Genomic DNA, 16,696 nt, shown 5'->3' with positions numbered 1-16,696 from the left:
TCGTGATGTTACTATCTACTCTAAAAATCCAATTTATTTGTATTTCCTGTCAGTCAGCCTTCTGAGGTGACTATATAGCTACTGTTCCTTGGCCTCACAGACATCTCAACACTAAAATCATCTCTGTTGTACTAATAAACAGACGCCACTGCAGAAACCCCCCCATAAAGCATGCACATACTGCACTGCATAAAGACAGCATTAATTACATAAGCCTCAATGTCCCCTTAATGCCTGGGTAACCCTTTATTGTGATTTTTAGCTAAAAAATTCCTAGCTTGTGTCAAATACTTGCTGATGTCTAGTGACTCGTAAAAAATTAGAACTTGTGCATCAGCTGCTGCTGTAAACCAACAGATGATATGTGTTTTGTTGGCAAATGGGGCCCTCAGGAGAAAATTTGTCTTCCAGTAACGAAACAAAAACTTTCAACAACCAGAAAAACACACAGAATGTTAACAAAAAAAATGGGATGGCAGGTTGGCGACAAGGATGTGTGTTGATAAAATGTATGTACTGTATGATTATGGTCAATGAAAGTGAATAAATTGTGAACATGGTGTACTGGTGCAGGGCTTAATATGTGTGTATGACTGGTGTTTTCAGTGATAACTGCAAAAATGATGCGTGAGTATGTGGGAGTGTGCATGTGCGGGCCTGTTCTTTCTTTCCACCAGGCGTACATGTACAACAAACGGGCTTTAGCAAATCCCTACGCATCCTCCCATATCCCAAAGAATCTTCTTCCAAAGATTCTTTCCTCTCATTTGCTGCTGGAGAGCATTGGTGCCCCTGAGTACCAGTGCGAGTTGCTGTCTGTGATGCCGCCCCCTAGAGGGAGCGCTATGAATGGCTGACTGTGGCTGCCACTCACTGCTGGGTAGACGTGACCGATGGACTCGCTGTGTCGCCCGATGTGGATTTCGTCGTCGTCGTCCTCTGTGGTTTTGCGGTAAACAGGGTTATCGAAGTTCATGCTCTTGGTGTTCTTGCGCCGCCAGTTGCGCCAAACCAGGTATCCGCCGGTGCAGAGCAATCCGATGACCACTGTGGCAAGGATAGGGACTGCATGTGTTTAACACACACACAACAACAACACACGGCGGGAGCGTTAACACAGCCCAGGGGACACAGAGCGGCGCTTTAAGCACTCACACGCACAAACACGTCTTGCACACTTTCTTTCATGTACTGAAGGCTCATTATTTTCTGTCTTTATTTTTCAAAATCCTATAAAATCCCATGCAGAGAGAGATTTGTAGGGGAATGAAATAAGGGGGAAAAAGTGTCACACAGTGTTAGAATTCTTTATTTTAGAGAAGCCACATTTTGTTGGCATTGAATAAATTAGAGAAGTGATAATATGGTAGCAAAAAGATGATCGTTTTTAAAAACGTTTCCTGGTAAAATTGAACTATAAAAGATACCAATAACGGAAAATAAATGGAAATAAATTTAAGCCTTAAAAGCACTTAAACAGCTTATTTGTGGCTTCTCTTCACGTTCTAATAAGCAAGGAATATTCTGAATAGTGCTTGCCACAAGAGGATCTTGTTTACTGTAGCTAAACTGCTGTTATTAATGTCTTCTTGCATCAGAACACGTGCAAATTTTGAATGGATGAGGACATAAAATGTGAAAACCTGTTACCAGGTTTTTATATTGGAGGTGGACCAACCCAGCTGAAACTAAGACCACTTCTGTGAACATTATGAAAATACTGAAATAAAACATCAGCCTTCAGGGAGAAGGAGCAGAGGCGCTACAGTTTTTTTGCACAGAAAATACCATTTATTGTCATCTAAAAACTAAATTGATCACAAGATCCATCAGGATAGGGGTGGCTAATAGTTTAAACCAAAAACAATGAGCCTTCATACTGAATATGAACATTCATTTACATTCCCTCTCAGTCTGAATCTTACAGAATGATCAAAAACACACATAAACATGAATGCACATGCACTATCTACAACAATGAATGCCTGCATGCACCATCATACATACATACTATAAACTCCACCTGCAAGGTACACAAGTACATGCATGTTCAAAGACTGAAACCCAGTTTTCTTCATTTCAATGTAGCACAGCATGCTAATCCTGAGGCCTGCGATAAGGACCCAACAATGTTTCTTAACTGTCATATTACCATATTATTCTTGTGCTACATTTGGGCTATGATTTCTAATTTTGCACTAGCCTGGCCTGAAAAATTAAATCCTATCTGCAGACTGCCTGATTCTGGTGTTTTTGGATGGGAAGGAGAATGGACAGGGGAACATGAAGCGGGAAAGAGATAGAGGGGGACTGGAGCATTTGAGATCTTGAGTCTGCATCCCCTACGGAAGCCTCATCTAATTGCTCTTTTGTTGGATGGGCACTTGAGATCCCTGTGTGACTGGGGCTGAAAACCCCAGATTCTCCTTTGTTCTTCTCTAAATGCTTACTGGTTTAAAAAAAACATCAGCTTTTGTCTCATTTAGAAAATTTCACTCCAATTAGAGAGCAGCATAACAGCCTGACTTTGGCTAAATACTGATTATCATTGTTGGGCTGATTCCCCTTGTGGAGATGTGGGTGGGCGTGGTGCATTAGTGGATGTGAGCGGAGAACTGGGGTGCAGAAATCCGGCCCTTGTAGACCTCCAACAATAATTAATGTTTCAAAGCTGCCAAAAAATGCAGAATGAAGGGATTTACTGCCTCGATGAATGGCAGAAGGACAGAATGAGGCATGGAGGAGGAAGGGTTAATAGTCTCGGGGGTTGTTTTAATGAGCTGATATCTCATTTGTTGAGAATGAAAAGAGAAAAAAAATTGCTTTACGATGTTTTAGAGCTCTTATAACTTATCAAACTATTCAATATTAGGGATGAAAGAGATCTCAATTAGCGACATATGTTGCTACTATAAGGTCATTTGCACATTCAGCTGATTTCTCAGTTAGGTTAGCCATGAAAGTATGAAATATTTCCATAAAATTTGATTTTCATTTTAATCAAAGCTAATAGAATAAATTAAGTTTGATTGTGAGAACTTGTATTCTCATTGTACGCCTACCCTAAATTAGCATATATGGTAGTATGGTGGCTTAATAGTCAGTTTTTTTTTTTTTGTTTTGTTTTTTCCGAAGTCAGAAATTTCCTCTGCTCTGAGCAAAAAAAACCCCATTTTGTCTACTTAATTCCCACATCAGCTATTTAAGATATTTCCTCCTATTCAAAAACTGATTCCAGCAACTGTGAAACCCATTCTCAGTCCACTGGGGTCACGGAAATAGGTCGGAGCACTGGATTGATTGCTGTGTGAGCATACTGTATGATCATAGTGGGAACATGAGCTTAATGTTATAACAGCTGGTCAATTGTGATGACAAAACATGAATTGAATTTCCAATTCGCTCAAATCTCATTAATAATGGTATAATGTGCACATTACAAAGGCCTGGCCATCGCTGACTGACAAGCTTATTGGACCATAATGGTTTTTTCTAGCCGTAGGCCAGGAGGCTATTGTTGGATAATAGCACAGCTCAGTACATTTTCTCAATTACTAAACTATTGGTTACTTTCTGCTCAAACATCACTGTTGAGGCTAGTGTAGAACCTGCATGTTCAAAAGTCAGTATATAGTTATTATTACTGAGTCAAGAACACACTAATTTTAATCAGTCAGGTGGGAGTACAAACACTCTAAAGGCCAAACACATGCAGACATGTGCACACACATACAAACCACACACACACAACATGCAGGGCTTAAATGACAAGCAGAGACGGAGAAGCAAGGAGGGAGAAGCAGCAAAGACAACACAGCGAGAAAGTCAAGAGTACTCACCGATAGGAATGACTATTCCCAGAACAGCTACCGTGATGTTGTTACCTATGAGGTAGTGATCACTTGCAGCTGAGATGAACAGAAAGAGAGGTAAAAAGAAAAAGAGAAACAAAATCTAAGCAAAATGTTCTCTTCCAAAAAACACCCTCCCCAAAGGCCTTGCTGGAGGAAAAACAAAAGTTTGCTGCAGCAGAGAAGCATCATGCTGGGGGGAAAAAAAACAACATATTTGCATAATATAATGGCAGGAAATCCATCTGATTTCACTTTGGACTGTTTTTTTTTCAACTGCATGTGTAAATGAAATGCGGATGAATCATACCGTATAAATACAATGAGATGCTTTTTAATACAAGAGGAGGAAAATGCAATTCCAGAAAGCAATGCATCAGAATTTGTACTAATACTGTTCAAAAACTAATTTGGATTTAAGGAGCAATACATCATTCACAGGAGGTTTAAAACGTGTTGCGTGACCTTGACGGTGAACTCACTATACTGAAATATTGTTGCATCAGTTTGTTTGTCAAGTCTTTCATATATTTTAGCCACACACCAGAATACAGTATCTAATAAGATGTAAAAATATCTAGACATGCTTTGAATCCTCAGTCTCCACTCTCCTTCAACTCTAACCCCAACAGGTTGGTGTGGAGCTTTGACATTAATCCTGCTCCCAAACCTCCTATTAGCAGCAGGCCAACCATTAGCCAAAGTGTGATCAGATGGCAATAATGAAGTCTAGTGAGGAAGATTAGCAGAAGAGATCACAGTGCTGGCCCCCGCATACTGTTACGCAGGCTTGTACTAAAAAAGAGACTCCGTGAGGGCACAGTTGGGATGTGACAGATGGGACATAGAATTAAGACACCAATCATTAAGAGAATAAACCGCCTTCAGTAAATGCAAACACAACACATGTATATTGTAGAGAGAAAGAGACTTCCATAAAGAGACACAGCAGGTGATACGACTTCAGGCCAAGCAGTGAAGCGTCTGAGTCAGCAGAATTAAATCTGGCTTTTCTTAAAGTATGAGTGACGTCGAATGGGTCCTAAGGCTCTAAAAGGCGGATTAATAGAATCTTATTAAAGCAGCGGTTATGAAAGGAGCAGTACTGGAAAGTAAAAGCAGAGAAAGAGAGAAACAGAGAGAAAAAATGCAGAAGAGCTTGGAAAAAAAAATCTCAATTTCATTAAGGCTATTATTGTTGGAGGGATTTTAAATTATACCTCTATGAAAATGTCATTATTTTTATTTGGCCCCATTGCATACCATATGACACAAAATGTCATACAGAATCATTATGTGTAGTATACTTTATACAGTAAATAAACACGCTTCTTAAATATACATGGTGTAAATATACATGTTTTGAGTTGAATTGATCGTCTGTGTTTATATAAACTACTTGCCCTGGATCTTAATATTAACACAATATATTTTCGATTATCGACTAGTGATTTGGTCTTTAAAATGTAAGGAAATGGTGAAAAATGTTGATCACTATTTCCCAAAGCCCATGATGCAATCTAAAATGTCCACAACCCAAAGATATTCAATTTACTATCATAGAGGACAAAAGAAATCAGAAAATATTCATATTTAAGAACATTTAAGAGGAGAGAATTAACATTTTTTTCTTTCAAAATGACTGAAAATGATTATCAAAATAGTTGACAATTAATTTTCTGTTGACCGACCAAACGATTAGTTGACTATTTGTTGCATCTCTAGTACACTGTCAGTATTCTACTGAAGGTTTTCTATGCTCTGAAAGTTATTTCAAACAATTCTAATTTCAGAGTTTTTTACTTTCCAAATTCACAGCCATCAATATTAATCTCATAGCACAATGTGCTGTATACAGCAAACAGCATTTTTAAAAAGTTTCTCCAGTTTAATTGAAAGATTGATGAATAATTACTGGCATAAAGAGTGGAAGGTTCAAATTTCTAAGAGCATGGATGCATTTGAGCTTTGTGTACCAGCTGCTGTTTATCTTCTTTTTTTCCCCCTCCCTCCACAAGCCAGCCGCAGCGCAGCACATGTGTAACAGCTGATGCCGGTAAACTTGACAGTGTGCATTGAGTTGAAAATTATAACACATGGCCCGTGGGTTCAGAAACACGTCTTGCTCATGCCCCCATTTTCTCATCCGTGTCTGCTCCACCTCTCATCTGGAGCACTTGTGGTGTGGTGAGGATGCTGACAACTTCTGAGACGAGAAGAAACATGTTCTTGCTTCTTAGCAGCTCTGAAAAATCCAAGGCCCCCCCCCAAAAAGTGATGAGACTAGCTGGAGCAGCCCTTCGCTCTAATTCCCAGAAAATCACTTTCTTTCTTGCCTCTTTTCCATCCCGTCTTTTCTTATCCTAGTAAATGCTGTTTTTCCTCCCAACAGTGTGTCACTTTTTAACTCCCACCCTCCCCGTTCAAGTGCTTGACTGTCATGTTCCTTTTTGTGCTTTGTTCGTTCTTGTTCCTCTATAGCCTCTTTATCGTCTCTCTTACCTCTTCTTTAGTTTTACGCCTTGCTCTTTTTCCTCATTCATTTCCCTATCCTCCCCATGTCTTTTATTCTTCCGTTTCCTCCGACTTTCACACACACTCAACTCTAACTTTCATCATCCTTCCTGTGTAAACGAATGAGCAAAACAAATCGCGCATCCGCATTTCTAGAAACTGCTTTCCAATAACACAAAAACTTCTAAAATGTCTAAAATGGTACACTTACAAGAGTTAGAACTGTTATCTATATATTCTAATGAGGAACAAATAGCAGCCTCAGCTGTGTGACAGTTACCACTATCTCTTGTTTATGTCTTTATGAAGCAAACTCAACTCAACTTTATTTATATAACACTTTACACACAACAAAGTTGATCCAAAGTACTTAGAGCCCATAGTGACAACACAGACCTATAGAGAGAGAAATACCTAAGCTGGTTAAGTTAGGCACAGTTAAAGGCTAATGAGCAGAAGTGTGTTTTAAGGTGACACTTGAAGATCTCAATAGTTGGATGGTGGGAGGAAGAGAATTTCATAATTTTTGGGGCAGCAATAGTGAAAAAAATTCAAAAAGAAAGCTGAAGTCTCTGATTTCTGCAAGCATGTACTGCGCAGCACAGCAGCATATCAATTTTGCTTTGTGTCACTATCCAGGATTCTTCTCCACATACAAATACAATTTAAGTCTTAGCATGGTTTTGCGTTTCGTAAACCATTATTACTGTTGTTATATCCTGCTGTCATTTTTTTTGTCTGGGCAACAAACTGTAAAGTGGTATTTTTCTGGCGCACCAGTAAAGCTTGATTGGTGCGAGTGCGAAGAACGCTGCCAGTTTTAAGAGAGCGCCAGTGAGTGAAAGAGAGAAGGGGAGAGATGGAGGGAGAGACACAGAGAGAGAGAGAAAGACAAAGAGAATGAGAGAGGCTGTCGGAAAGTGAGGATGAGTGATGAAAGGTGGACGGCGAGAGTGGAGGGGACTGTCGTTTGTTAGCTCTGACAGCTCTGTTGCACGCTGCTCATGAGGGCCCGGCTGCGAGCAGACACAGATACACTTGAGAGTATGTATGACAGAGAAAAGCAGAGAGAGAGAAAGAGGATGCACAGCAGATAGACGGATGGTCACACAGAGAGACGAAGGGGAAGAGATGCCGGACAGAAGAGAGAAACTGATTTAAGTAGAGGTTTTGAGTTCCCTGCTGCTTTAATGGCAGTTTGTAGCGGCAGTGATGACAGTGGAGCATTTTACACACAGAACGACACACATACTGTACACTCACTCCTATGCACAAACCCTCCTCACCCTGATCCTTACCTCTGTGGGAGAGGTTGGCGTTGCTCTCTCTCTGAATACTGTTGGGGGCCACTGGGCCCAATAGAGGTGTGTGTGTGGATGTAGACCTTTGACTGGTGCTGCTGAAACTGGTCGTCTCTGTACTCGTGGCAACAGGGGTCCGAGGATGCTCGGTGGAGGTGCTCCTCGGGGTCTGAGAAGGTGGCTGTGGTGTCAGACGCCTGGCCGGGGGTCTGAGTGTGGTAGCAGCAGCAGCAGCAGCAGCAGCAGCAACAGTAGTAGTAGTGGTGGTGGTTGTGGGTGGAGTCGTGGTGGTGGCTACAGTCGTGCTAGTGGTTGTTCTAGTGGTTGTGGTGGGGGATGTCATGGTGGTGGTGGTGGTGGTTGTAGCTGCTGTCGTGGTTATTCTGGGTCGAACTGCACGGGAGAAACAGAACAATAATCATTAGCGTTTGGATTTTGGAGTTTTTTTTCACTTCTTGTAGTATTTCTGCTGTGTGCATCAATATACAGCATGTTGTGGTAATTGAATGAAAATGATGGAAATGGTCCCAACTCCCCAGAGTTTCACATAAATCGGGGCGATATGATTCAAATAATTACCGGGAAAAATCTTGACACCTACATATATCACAATAAGGCAAATTAATACAAAATAATATATAATGTACTGTAAGGAAATTAAACTGATGTTCAAAGCAATGAACTATGTTCTGCTGTTACACATCACAAAGACCACTTAAATAATTTTATTATGCTTGGAATCATTAATTTTGATAATAGAATTTTTACCACGATAACAAGATTTTATATCATCATGTGATTGCACTGAAAGTCAATCACATTTAAAAGTAAATTATCACCCAGTCCTAGTTTTTGTATTGAAATATGACTCAATAGCTAACATGGCTTATAAACCTCTGCTTTGTCTCAGAAGGGAACTGTAGATCAACTATCACTTTCACAACCATTTATAAAAAGTCATTTTTCTGACAGCTCCAACTCCGCCAACACTGATCATTTATTTGTGCATCAATATTGTATAGAACACACGCCACCACTGACATAACCTTTCTGTCGGTGATGTCAGACAAAAAGTCATTTGATAGAAAATGCTGCAAAACAGACAAGGCCTTACTCCAAACTAGACAGATACATAAAGCAGACAGCTAGAGAAACATAACATAAGGAGACATTTTATCAAGAAATACGTCCTGCATGAGGAAGCCCAAAAAATTCAGTGCACATGTACTCTCTGTGTGCATGTGAATGCGTGCTCAATGTCCATGTTCCCTTCTCCTGTCCTTTCTCAGGGGGATTCTCTGAACGCTGGCCTACATACATCCTCATTTCTCTTTCTCTCTTTTCTTTGTGTCAGCTCCTTTTTCTTCACCTGTGCAAACATGTGATGCAAAACAGAGCGGGTCCATTAAGGATAACAATTTAACAAATGTTGTGACTGTAGAGGCATGGGGATGGGCTGACGGGTGAAATAAGGTCAGCAAAATAATGGAGGAGTGCTGGGAACACGGGTAAGCTAGGAGAATCCCTGATCCACCTTCTAAGATGCTGTTACTGTAAGCATGAGTATGAAATTCTCAAAATTTGAGTCAGCTTTTGAATCCACCGTAATTAATACAATAACTTTTTAATATTTTGTGTTGCTGACAACTGATGTTGTTGAATACATATAGATGTTTTTGAGATAAAAGCTGCAATAGTCGATACGCCGTTTTATGTTGGTTTTTGGGGTAAATATGAATTCATGTATGAGTATAAAAGCTGATTGTGCATGAAAGCAGACTACATAAAATTCCACCCCAGCATTAATGAAACTTTTACGTTTGTATTGGTATTCAATATATACTTACAATTTCAAAAGGAATCAGCACTTTTCCACCAAATATTAGACTTTGGGGGGAAAGCGGTACGGGAAGCTACAACTCTTGAAACCATTAAAGAAATGAACTAGTCTTGGTCTAGCTGTGATGAGGGAAGAACCTACATCATATTTGCAATGAATGACATGAAAGGCCAATATTTACATTATTATACCACACCAAAAAAGTACCTCTTCATATTTACTTCAGCCTTTAACTGGAAATGTTTCCCATAGTCATCCATGTATAAGGTCGGAAACCCTCAATATACTGAATAGTTTAAAGGGGAACGTTTAAATATAGATATGTATAAATACTTAATAATGAGGTGGACTCCTTTTAGCAGTGTTGAGGGAGTGAAACCCCAGACCGGTTTAATATCCTTATGGCCTGGCGCTCCATTTCTCAGCATTTACATACATTGAAATGAAAGTTGTCCTGCATTTGACCCATCCTATACACTAGGAGGAGTGAGCAGCTGTAGTAGGCAACCGGGGAAGCAACTTGGGGTTCAGCGTCTTGCTCACTTCGACACATGGACAGGGGGAGCCGAGGAATCGAACCACCAACTCTGCGGTTAGTGGATGATCCGCTTTACCTCCCGAGCCACAGCCGCCCGTGTCACTGTGATTACAGCGATGTAGACTACATGTAACATTCCTCAGCATAATTCCTTTAATTAACTGTCAGGACAGCTGCCTTGCTCAGTCATTCTTAGCAGACAGGGAGATGAACCGCTCTGAAGGAGACAGGCCATGACCTACTGCTCCCAGGTTTGCAGATGACCTGAAAATGAACGCTCATGTAAATAACACAGGCTCATATTACCTTTGAGCCTGAAGAAGGAAAATTCCTCTACAGTGTGCTCCCGGATCATGTGATTTATTGGTTCAGAGTGTGACTGACTTACCCACGGCACAGCGCCTCATATCTGGTCCCAGCTCCATGCCGTCAGGACAGGCACAGGTGTACTTGGGGGAGTGGTCTGTGATCTGAGGGGCCTTCAGACAGAGGTACTCACAGCCACCGTTAGGCAGGCTGCCCATGTTACAGGTGTCCGGGGCTTGAGGGACACACAGAAATAAAAGAGGGTTAAAATGGTTTAGAAAAATGTGATTTTCAAATAAAATAAATGATTCATTTGTTTTACATGTTCCAAAGCCTTGTATCTGCATAGAAAACTGTATTTTAAACCATAATTTATAAACCTTCAGTATTTACATGTATATATATATTTGGTGCTTTCTCCAAATGTGCAAATTGAAATCCAATGTCAGGTTGATGAGCACAGAGGTTTACGAGTGGAAAAGAATATTAAGAATTGAAGACAGAGCCCCGGTTGTGGGTCTCGGTCAGCATCAAAAGCATCACAGTAATTGTGAAGTGAATTCAAGCTGGCACAGCATGTACTTTTTTTTTTTTAAGAAAACCGCAAAGAAAAGTTGAAGCCTCTGTACAAAAGTGTAGCACAGAGCCTACATGACTTAGCAAAACATCTTAGTGAATGTTTTTGCTTTGTTTTCATTGTATTTTCTTCAGTGTGTTTTTGCTTATTGTACCTGATCTTTGACTAAATTTTTCATGTCAAAACTCTGGATTATCAGAATACTGCACCTCAAATATAGAAACAAAGCACAAGGTCTTGAATATTATCACGTCAGGGTCAAAACTGCTTGCAGTACTTACTACTAGCTATTCATCTTAATCTTAAAATGTAGTGAACTGCAAAATAACATATTTAAACCAACTTTAACAGTGTTATTAAGATACCTGTTTCTTCTATGACCTATTTTCAGGTCCAATAAAGAGATGCTTGAGTCTAAACTTTCTTTTTTTAAAATCGCTACACTGAAATAAAACATTTACATGTAGTTCCCTAACCCAAGACTCCAAAAATATTGCTACTCTTGTCATGTGGGGAAGCACCAGAATTAGGTCAGGTCGTGGTCGATTCTGCCTCCTGACTTGTGCATAGTTTTAGAGAGCAGCACATCAGAGGAATCATCTGCCGTCAGGGGAAGAAGCAACATCACTCACATACACACAGTGAGATTTTAATAAGCTAGGAATACATTTGTGCTACTTATACAGTATCTCAGCATAACTGTTCATGTTATATGAACAGCTGTATAAATTAAATTCTCTGAAGCATCTTCAGTTCCTTGCTTTCTATATTAAGAAGCGATGGAACTCTATGCGTAAACACATGTTGTTGAAATGCCACACAGTTATAATACATTTAAATCTATGCTGAGGGGAAAAAAGGGACAGAAGGGGAAGGCGAGAGGAAAAGGATAGGAGGACAGTAGAGAGGAAAGAAGTCAAAGAACAGAAAAGGAGTGGAAAGGAGGTGGAAGGGAGAGGGAAATGAGAGAAGATGAGGACAGTGGAGGAAAAGAAGGTAAATGACAGGAGAGGTGCAATAGCTCCTAGTGTCCCTTCCTCTCCCTCTGCACTCCCTCCCTTTATATCTAGAGGAAGAACTAAAACATGGAACCTTGGCTTCAAAGCACAGCTGGATGGAAATAAATATATAAATATAAATAATAAATATAGCACGACAAAGAGAGGACAGAGAGGGAGACTCTTTTGAGGAAGTGTGCCGAAAAATGAAGGCACATTGAACGGGGGTAACAGAAGCATCTGTGTTTGAATGTGTGGGGGTGTATTGTGGCAACAAATCATTAAGTTTCCATTTAGGGTATGTATGTATAGATATTCACTGACAATGAGAATGAAACGAAAAACAAGACTGAAACAATAAGATTGAGTTGACCTTGCAAATTGTGTGAGTCAAAGTTTCATTTCATTTAATATTGTAATACTGCTAATATCCTCACAGGGCAGATAGAGTTCATTCATTATGTCTTCATTTAGCCTAGTTGGGGCTGGTTGTTTTATGTCTTGCTTTTGTCGGCATTTTGGAGAAACATGCTTAATTCTGTGATATCTCTTTGAGCAGAACTCTTGATTTATTAATGAGAGAATGCAATTAGCTCCCTACTGGCACTCAGGCAAGAATGCTTTGAGCTCTGAGTGAGGGGAGAAAACAAAGCGTGAAAAAACAGACTCACACGTGCAAATTGCTACCACACATTGTCAAACGTTTAAGTACATGCACACACACACACACACATACGCGTACACACACAGGTATGTGTTCACACACCTGGGAATGCATCCATCCTGGGAAAAAAAGTAACAAACACGATATTTGACATGCACAGCACACCCATCAACCTAATCACTAAGGTTGTAGTCTCCTGGTCGATTAGCTGGTCGATATGCTCTTGTCCGACTAAATACTCTATGGTTAAATAATCTTCGTGTTACTTTCATAAAGAAGTAAAGTGCTACACCAATAGCTTTCCAGGATTAATCCATTATTTCCTGCAGCGGGAGGGACAGACTAACAAATTACCTGTGAAAATGGGGGTGTATTCAAAACACCCCTGTCGTTTTCACAACTTTGAACTCACTCAACCTAATGGAGACTGTTAGGTCTAACTGTACTCAACGTTTACTGAGTGTTTACTGAACATACTGAACGTATAATTATCACAACAAGAATCCCCACCAGGCTAAAAAAATATTTTTTAATGCCAAAAATAACGCAAAATATCCATTAATTCGGAAATCAATAGCGTTTGGGAGTCTCTGTGGAAGGAAACTAGGAAACTATTGGTAGCGTAACTCCGTTTAGGAATAGGGCATTGCGTAATATGTTTGTGTAGCAGGTGGGAAAGAGTGAGTGTGGACTGAGACAAACTAAGTAGATGACATCATATGTTACTAACGTCAACACATAAATGACACAAGTAACCATTATAGGAGCATGAATGTACAGTATCTCTTTGTTTGGGACACAAACACGTGTAGACTGCTAAATAAAAATCCCTCCTGGGACAATGTAGACCATATCCTGAACACCCGCACAAGTGTTAACACTTATTCTGGCTGATTACACCTCTGCTCATGCTGCGACCACCTCATATGGGATCGATGGTAGCGATAGGAAAGATTCCCATGTCAATGAGTCATGGTTTAAAATGCTGTGCATTGACAAAATTACATTGTATCCATTAAAACTGTGTTTAACCATCTTGGATTATGGATTTTGGCTCATGTGAGGTGTCCATGTTTGCTTGGTTGCCTGGCAGTTCCATATTGTTAAGTGCCAAGTTGGATATATTGCAACTTCCAGAAAAATCCCAGTTGAAGTGAAGGTGAAAGTCGGAAATTTTTGGTAACTCTGTGTACCAGTGGGCCTTTTTCACAAGGAAGTTTTTGACAAGTCATTGAAAAAAGCACAGGTGTAAATAAAGAAGTTAATGATGATGAGTTTGCTGCTTCAGTTTCAGGGTCCTGGTATTGTGCATGCTGGCTCACTGTCACACTGTCATGGCTTACTGGAACACTTGATTAGATCCATTGTTCCATTGTTGATGTTACTGGTAACACCTGTGCTTTTCCCACTCTGACAAGTGAAAATGTCTGCTGTAAAAAAGGCCTATAAAAATGATGGAGGTGTCCTGCCCTTACAGGTGAAAGAGAGCTAACAGAGGGAGTTATAAATCAAGCACAGCCTATATAACCACGTAGTCCTGAGAGGAGGTCCAATCAGACAAAAGAAGTCATAACACCTGCCTTGATGAATCATGGGTGTGTGGGACCTTTAAACAAATAAATACAGATATTTAGAAATAATCTGAAAAAGGATCATTTCATATATATGTATTTTTTAAATGGAAATAAAATGTCCTTTTGACAGTATAAGCAGTGCAATTGCAGCCCATGTAACCCCGGTAAAATTGTGAAATGTAAATCTTGGACTCTGACTGACGCTTTAGGTTTTGAGCCTTCAGTCCTTCACAAGTTTTGGAAATCATACTATAACCTTAATACAATGGTGTGTCTTTACACTGATTACACACTGATCTTTCTACCCTCAAATACTCAAAACTGACCTGCCAACAAAAAAAAGCACCAAAAAATGTTCCTAAATATCAAGCTGGCTGCGTATTAAAGCATCTCTCCAGCATGTCTTACCCTTGGGTTGCCTCTGTTCGTGGAACACCACCAGGTCCAGGGGGTTGTTGAGATGCTCTGCTACTTTTGCCACATCGTTCCCCGTCAGACGGTTGGCGCTGTAAATCGCTTCATCCTCCAAGTCTGTCCAATATATGCGATCCTGGACAGAAAGAGAGAAAGACAGTTGAAACAAAGACACATATATACATGCTGACCACTTAACTCTTCACCCTCCTTGATTCGTATTATTTGTTTTTCACTATTTTGAGCTGAGATACATATTTGTACATTTTTAACCAAATAGCTGAGCAGTAGCCAGGATGAGATAGAGTGATGGTGTTACCAGGACACTTGACCTCACATTGAGGAAAGAGAAACATCTTCTAAATGAAGCTAACCACCTGTCCATTCTTATTATTGTCTATAAGGTTCAAAAGTTGCCCATCTAGAGATCTACGATGCAGCTTGACATTGACAAAGGAAGCAGTTTTTCATTCTGAATAATATAAAATATGCTCCCAGATCCCATGCATATCATTTGTAAATACGGTAACAGAAACTATGTTAAGTAACTCCCCTGGGAAACCCTGCAGTATATGTTTTTTGGTGATGAAACTCTGCAGTTTGTTGCAGAGGTGGCTGCTCATCTTATCTATAGCTCTTTGATCAAACCCATATACACTTAAATGTACCCGGTTTTGTTTGTGTGGGGATATTTTTCTACTGTAATCATCCTTTTTTTTTTCATTGAAATATGATTATATTTAGGTTTGTGGATGTACAATAAATCTAGAGGATAGACTCATTTTTAGAAGATGTTTTATGCCTGGGGTAGCTTTAATTAAATCTTTAATTTGAGAAATGACAGGTTAGAAGGGCCCATTTAAAACATTATTTATTGAAGTAAGGTTAAAAGCATTGCATTTTAATCAAGGAGAGGTTTAAATAGACTGAATAAGTTATATCCTGACGGGGAGTGTGCTGCATTAAAGTCGAGACGAAAAGAAAAATGCCTTTTTAACCCTTTTAGATCACATTCCCGGTAAAAAACAACAACCAAACAACAAAAAATCAATTTCTTTGTATTCTTATATCAAAATCCAATCATGTTTTCTTCCTGTAAAACCACAATTTGATGTGTGCTTTTGTAGACTTGAACCAACAAATTTCAACCAATAATATGACATCCACCCATCAATCAATCTTCAACTTTTAGCAGCACAGAGCTAAGATTCATTATGACACGCAACCTTGTCAACGTTCAAATCAAACTCCTCTCAACGTTATGTCTCGCCTGTCTAAACTAGATACTCTCTCAGAAGTTAGATACTCTCGAAATGCTGTTTCATCTGGACTTTAACTGCATCCTCTGATACTTTCAGCATTCAACACTCAATCCTGCCGGTCGATCAATGATGGCTGAGGAAATAATACTTCCAAATTACTGCACAGTTATTGAGTCAGATCACCATATGGTTAGGATATTTTTTAGTTAAAATGCAGTTCCCCTTGCTGTACTTGTATCATGAATAAAGTCACAACTGAATTTGTAATCAAAGATACTGGGGTAAAAAATTCTCTCTGATATACAATAGTAACAGGTCTACACTGCTCTGAAACACTGTGTGGTCATTAACTACCAAAGACTGGTATTTTCTGATGCATCTATCTATTTCTTAGTCATCCTAAGAGTACTCCCGATTTAACAAATTTAATTAGACAAAGAAGTTTGGCATCTTTTGGAGATTACAAAATAGTCAAAATAACTTCCTCAGTGCAGTGGCAGACAAGTGTCTTTTACAGTAAAACACATATTAAGTCTGCAAAGAGGCTGTCCTCTTGAGAAAACCATCAGTCCTGGTTGTTTGTCGTAAAAACTTAAAATACCAGTGGTTATGTTCAGTGGCAAAGCTGAAAATGTTGTGACACTTCTGCAAAGATGTGGAGAGGAAGTCACGATATGTGGCTGGATGTGCAATGTGCTCCACTTTAACCCTAACCAAGATGTTTTAGCTGCTTAAAATGAACCATATCGTAACTATCTGGGTGGCATCGCATAACACTCATATGATACATGGTGCGTATGGCAGCCTGTGTTCCTGAGCTACAGCAACACTAGAAAACATGCCACCCATGCTGACTA

At 39.7% G+C, this 16,696-nt stretch overlaps 1 protein-coding gene across 4 annotated transcripts in view; it reads right to left on the bottom strand.

The window, feature by feature from the left end:
- lrp8 (low density lipoprotein receptor-related protein 8, apolipoprotein e receptor) overlaps positions 1–16,696 on the bottom strand; it is a 180,968-nt gene that overhangs the window by 7,203 nt on the left and 157,069 nt on the right. The window contains exons 14-18 of one of the 4 annotated variants that reach the window (XM_044361433.1): positions 14,572–14,713; positions 10,433–10,585; positions 7,664–8,059; positions 3,840–3,908; positions 875–1,065 (exon numbers count right to left, since the gene is read on the bottom strand). In XM_044361433.1, the coding sequence (XP_044217368.1) occupies positions 875–1,065; positions 3,840–3,908; positions 7,664–8,059; positions 10,433–10,585; positions 14,572–14,713 (951 nt within the window). Of the gene's footprint in view, positions 1–50; positions 1,066–3,839; positions 3,909–7,663; positions 8,060–10,432; positions 10,586–14,571; positions 14,714–16,696 lie in introns of those variants that run through there. The other 3 variants (XM_044361434.1, XM_044361432.1, XM_044361431.1) reach the window with 3 other exon arrangements.

Source organism: Thunnus albacares, chromosome 9 (assembly GCF_914725855.1).
Source record: "Thunnus albacares chromosome 9, fThuAlb1.1, whole genome shotgun sequence".
Lineage (NCBI taxonomy): Eukaryota > Metazoa > Chordata > Actinopteri > Scombriformes > Scombridae > Thunnus > Thunnus albacares.
This window is presented reverse-complemented; position numbering and strand designations above follow the sequence as displayed.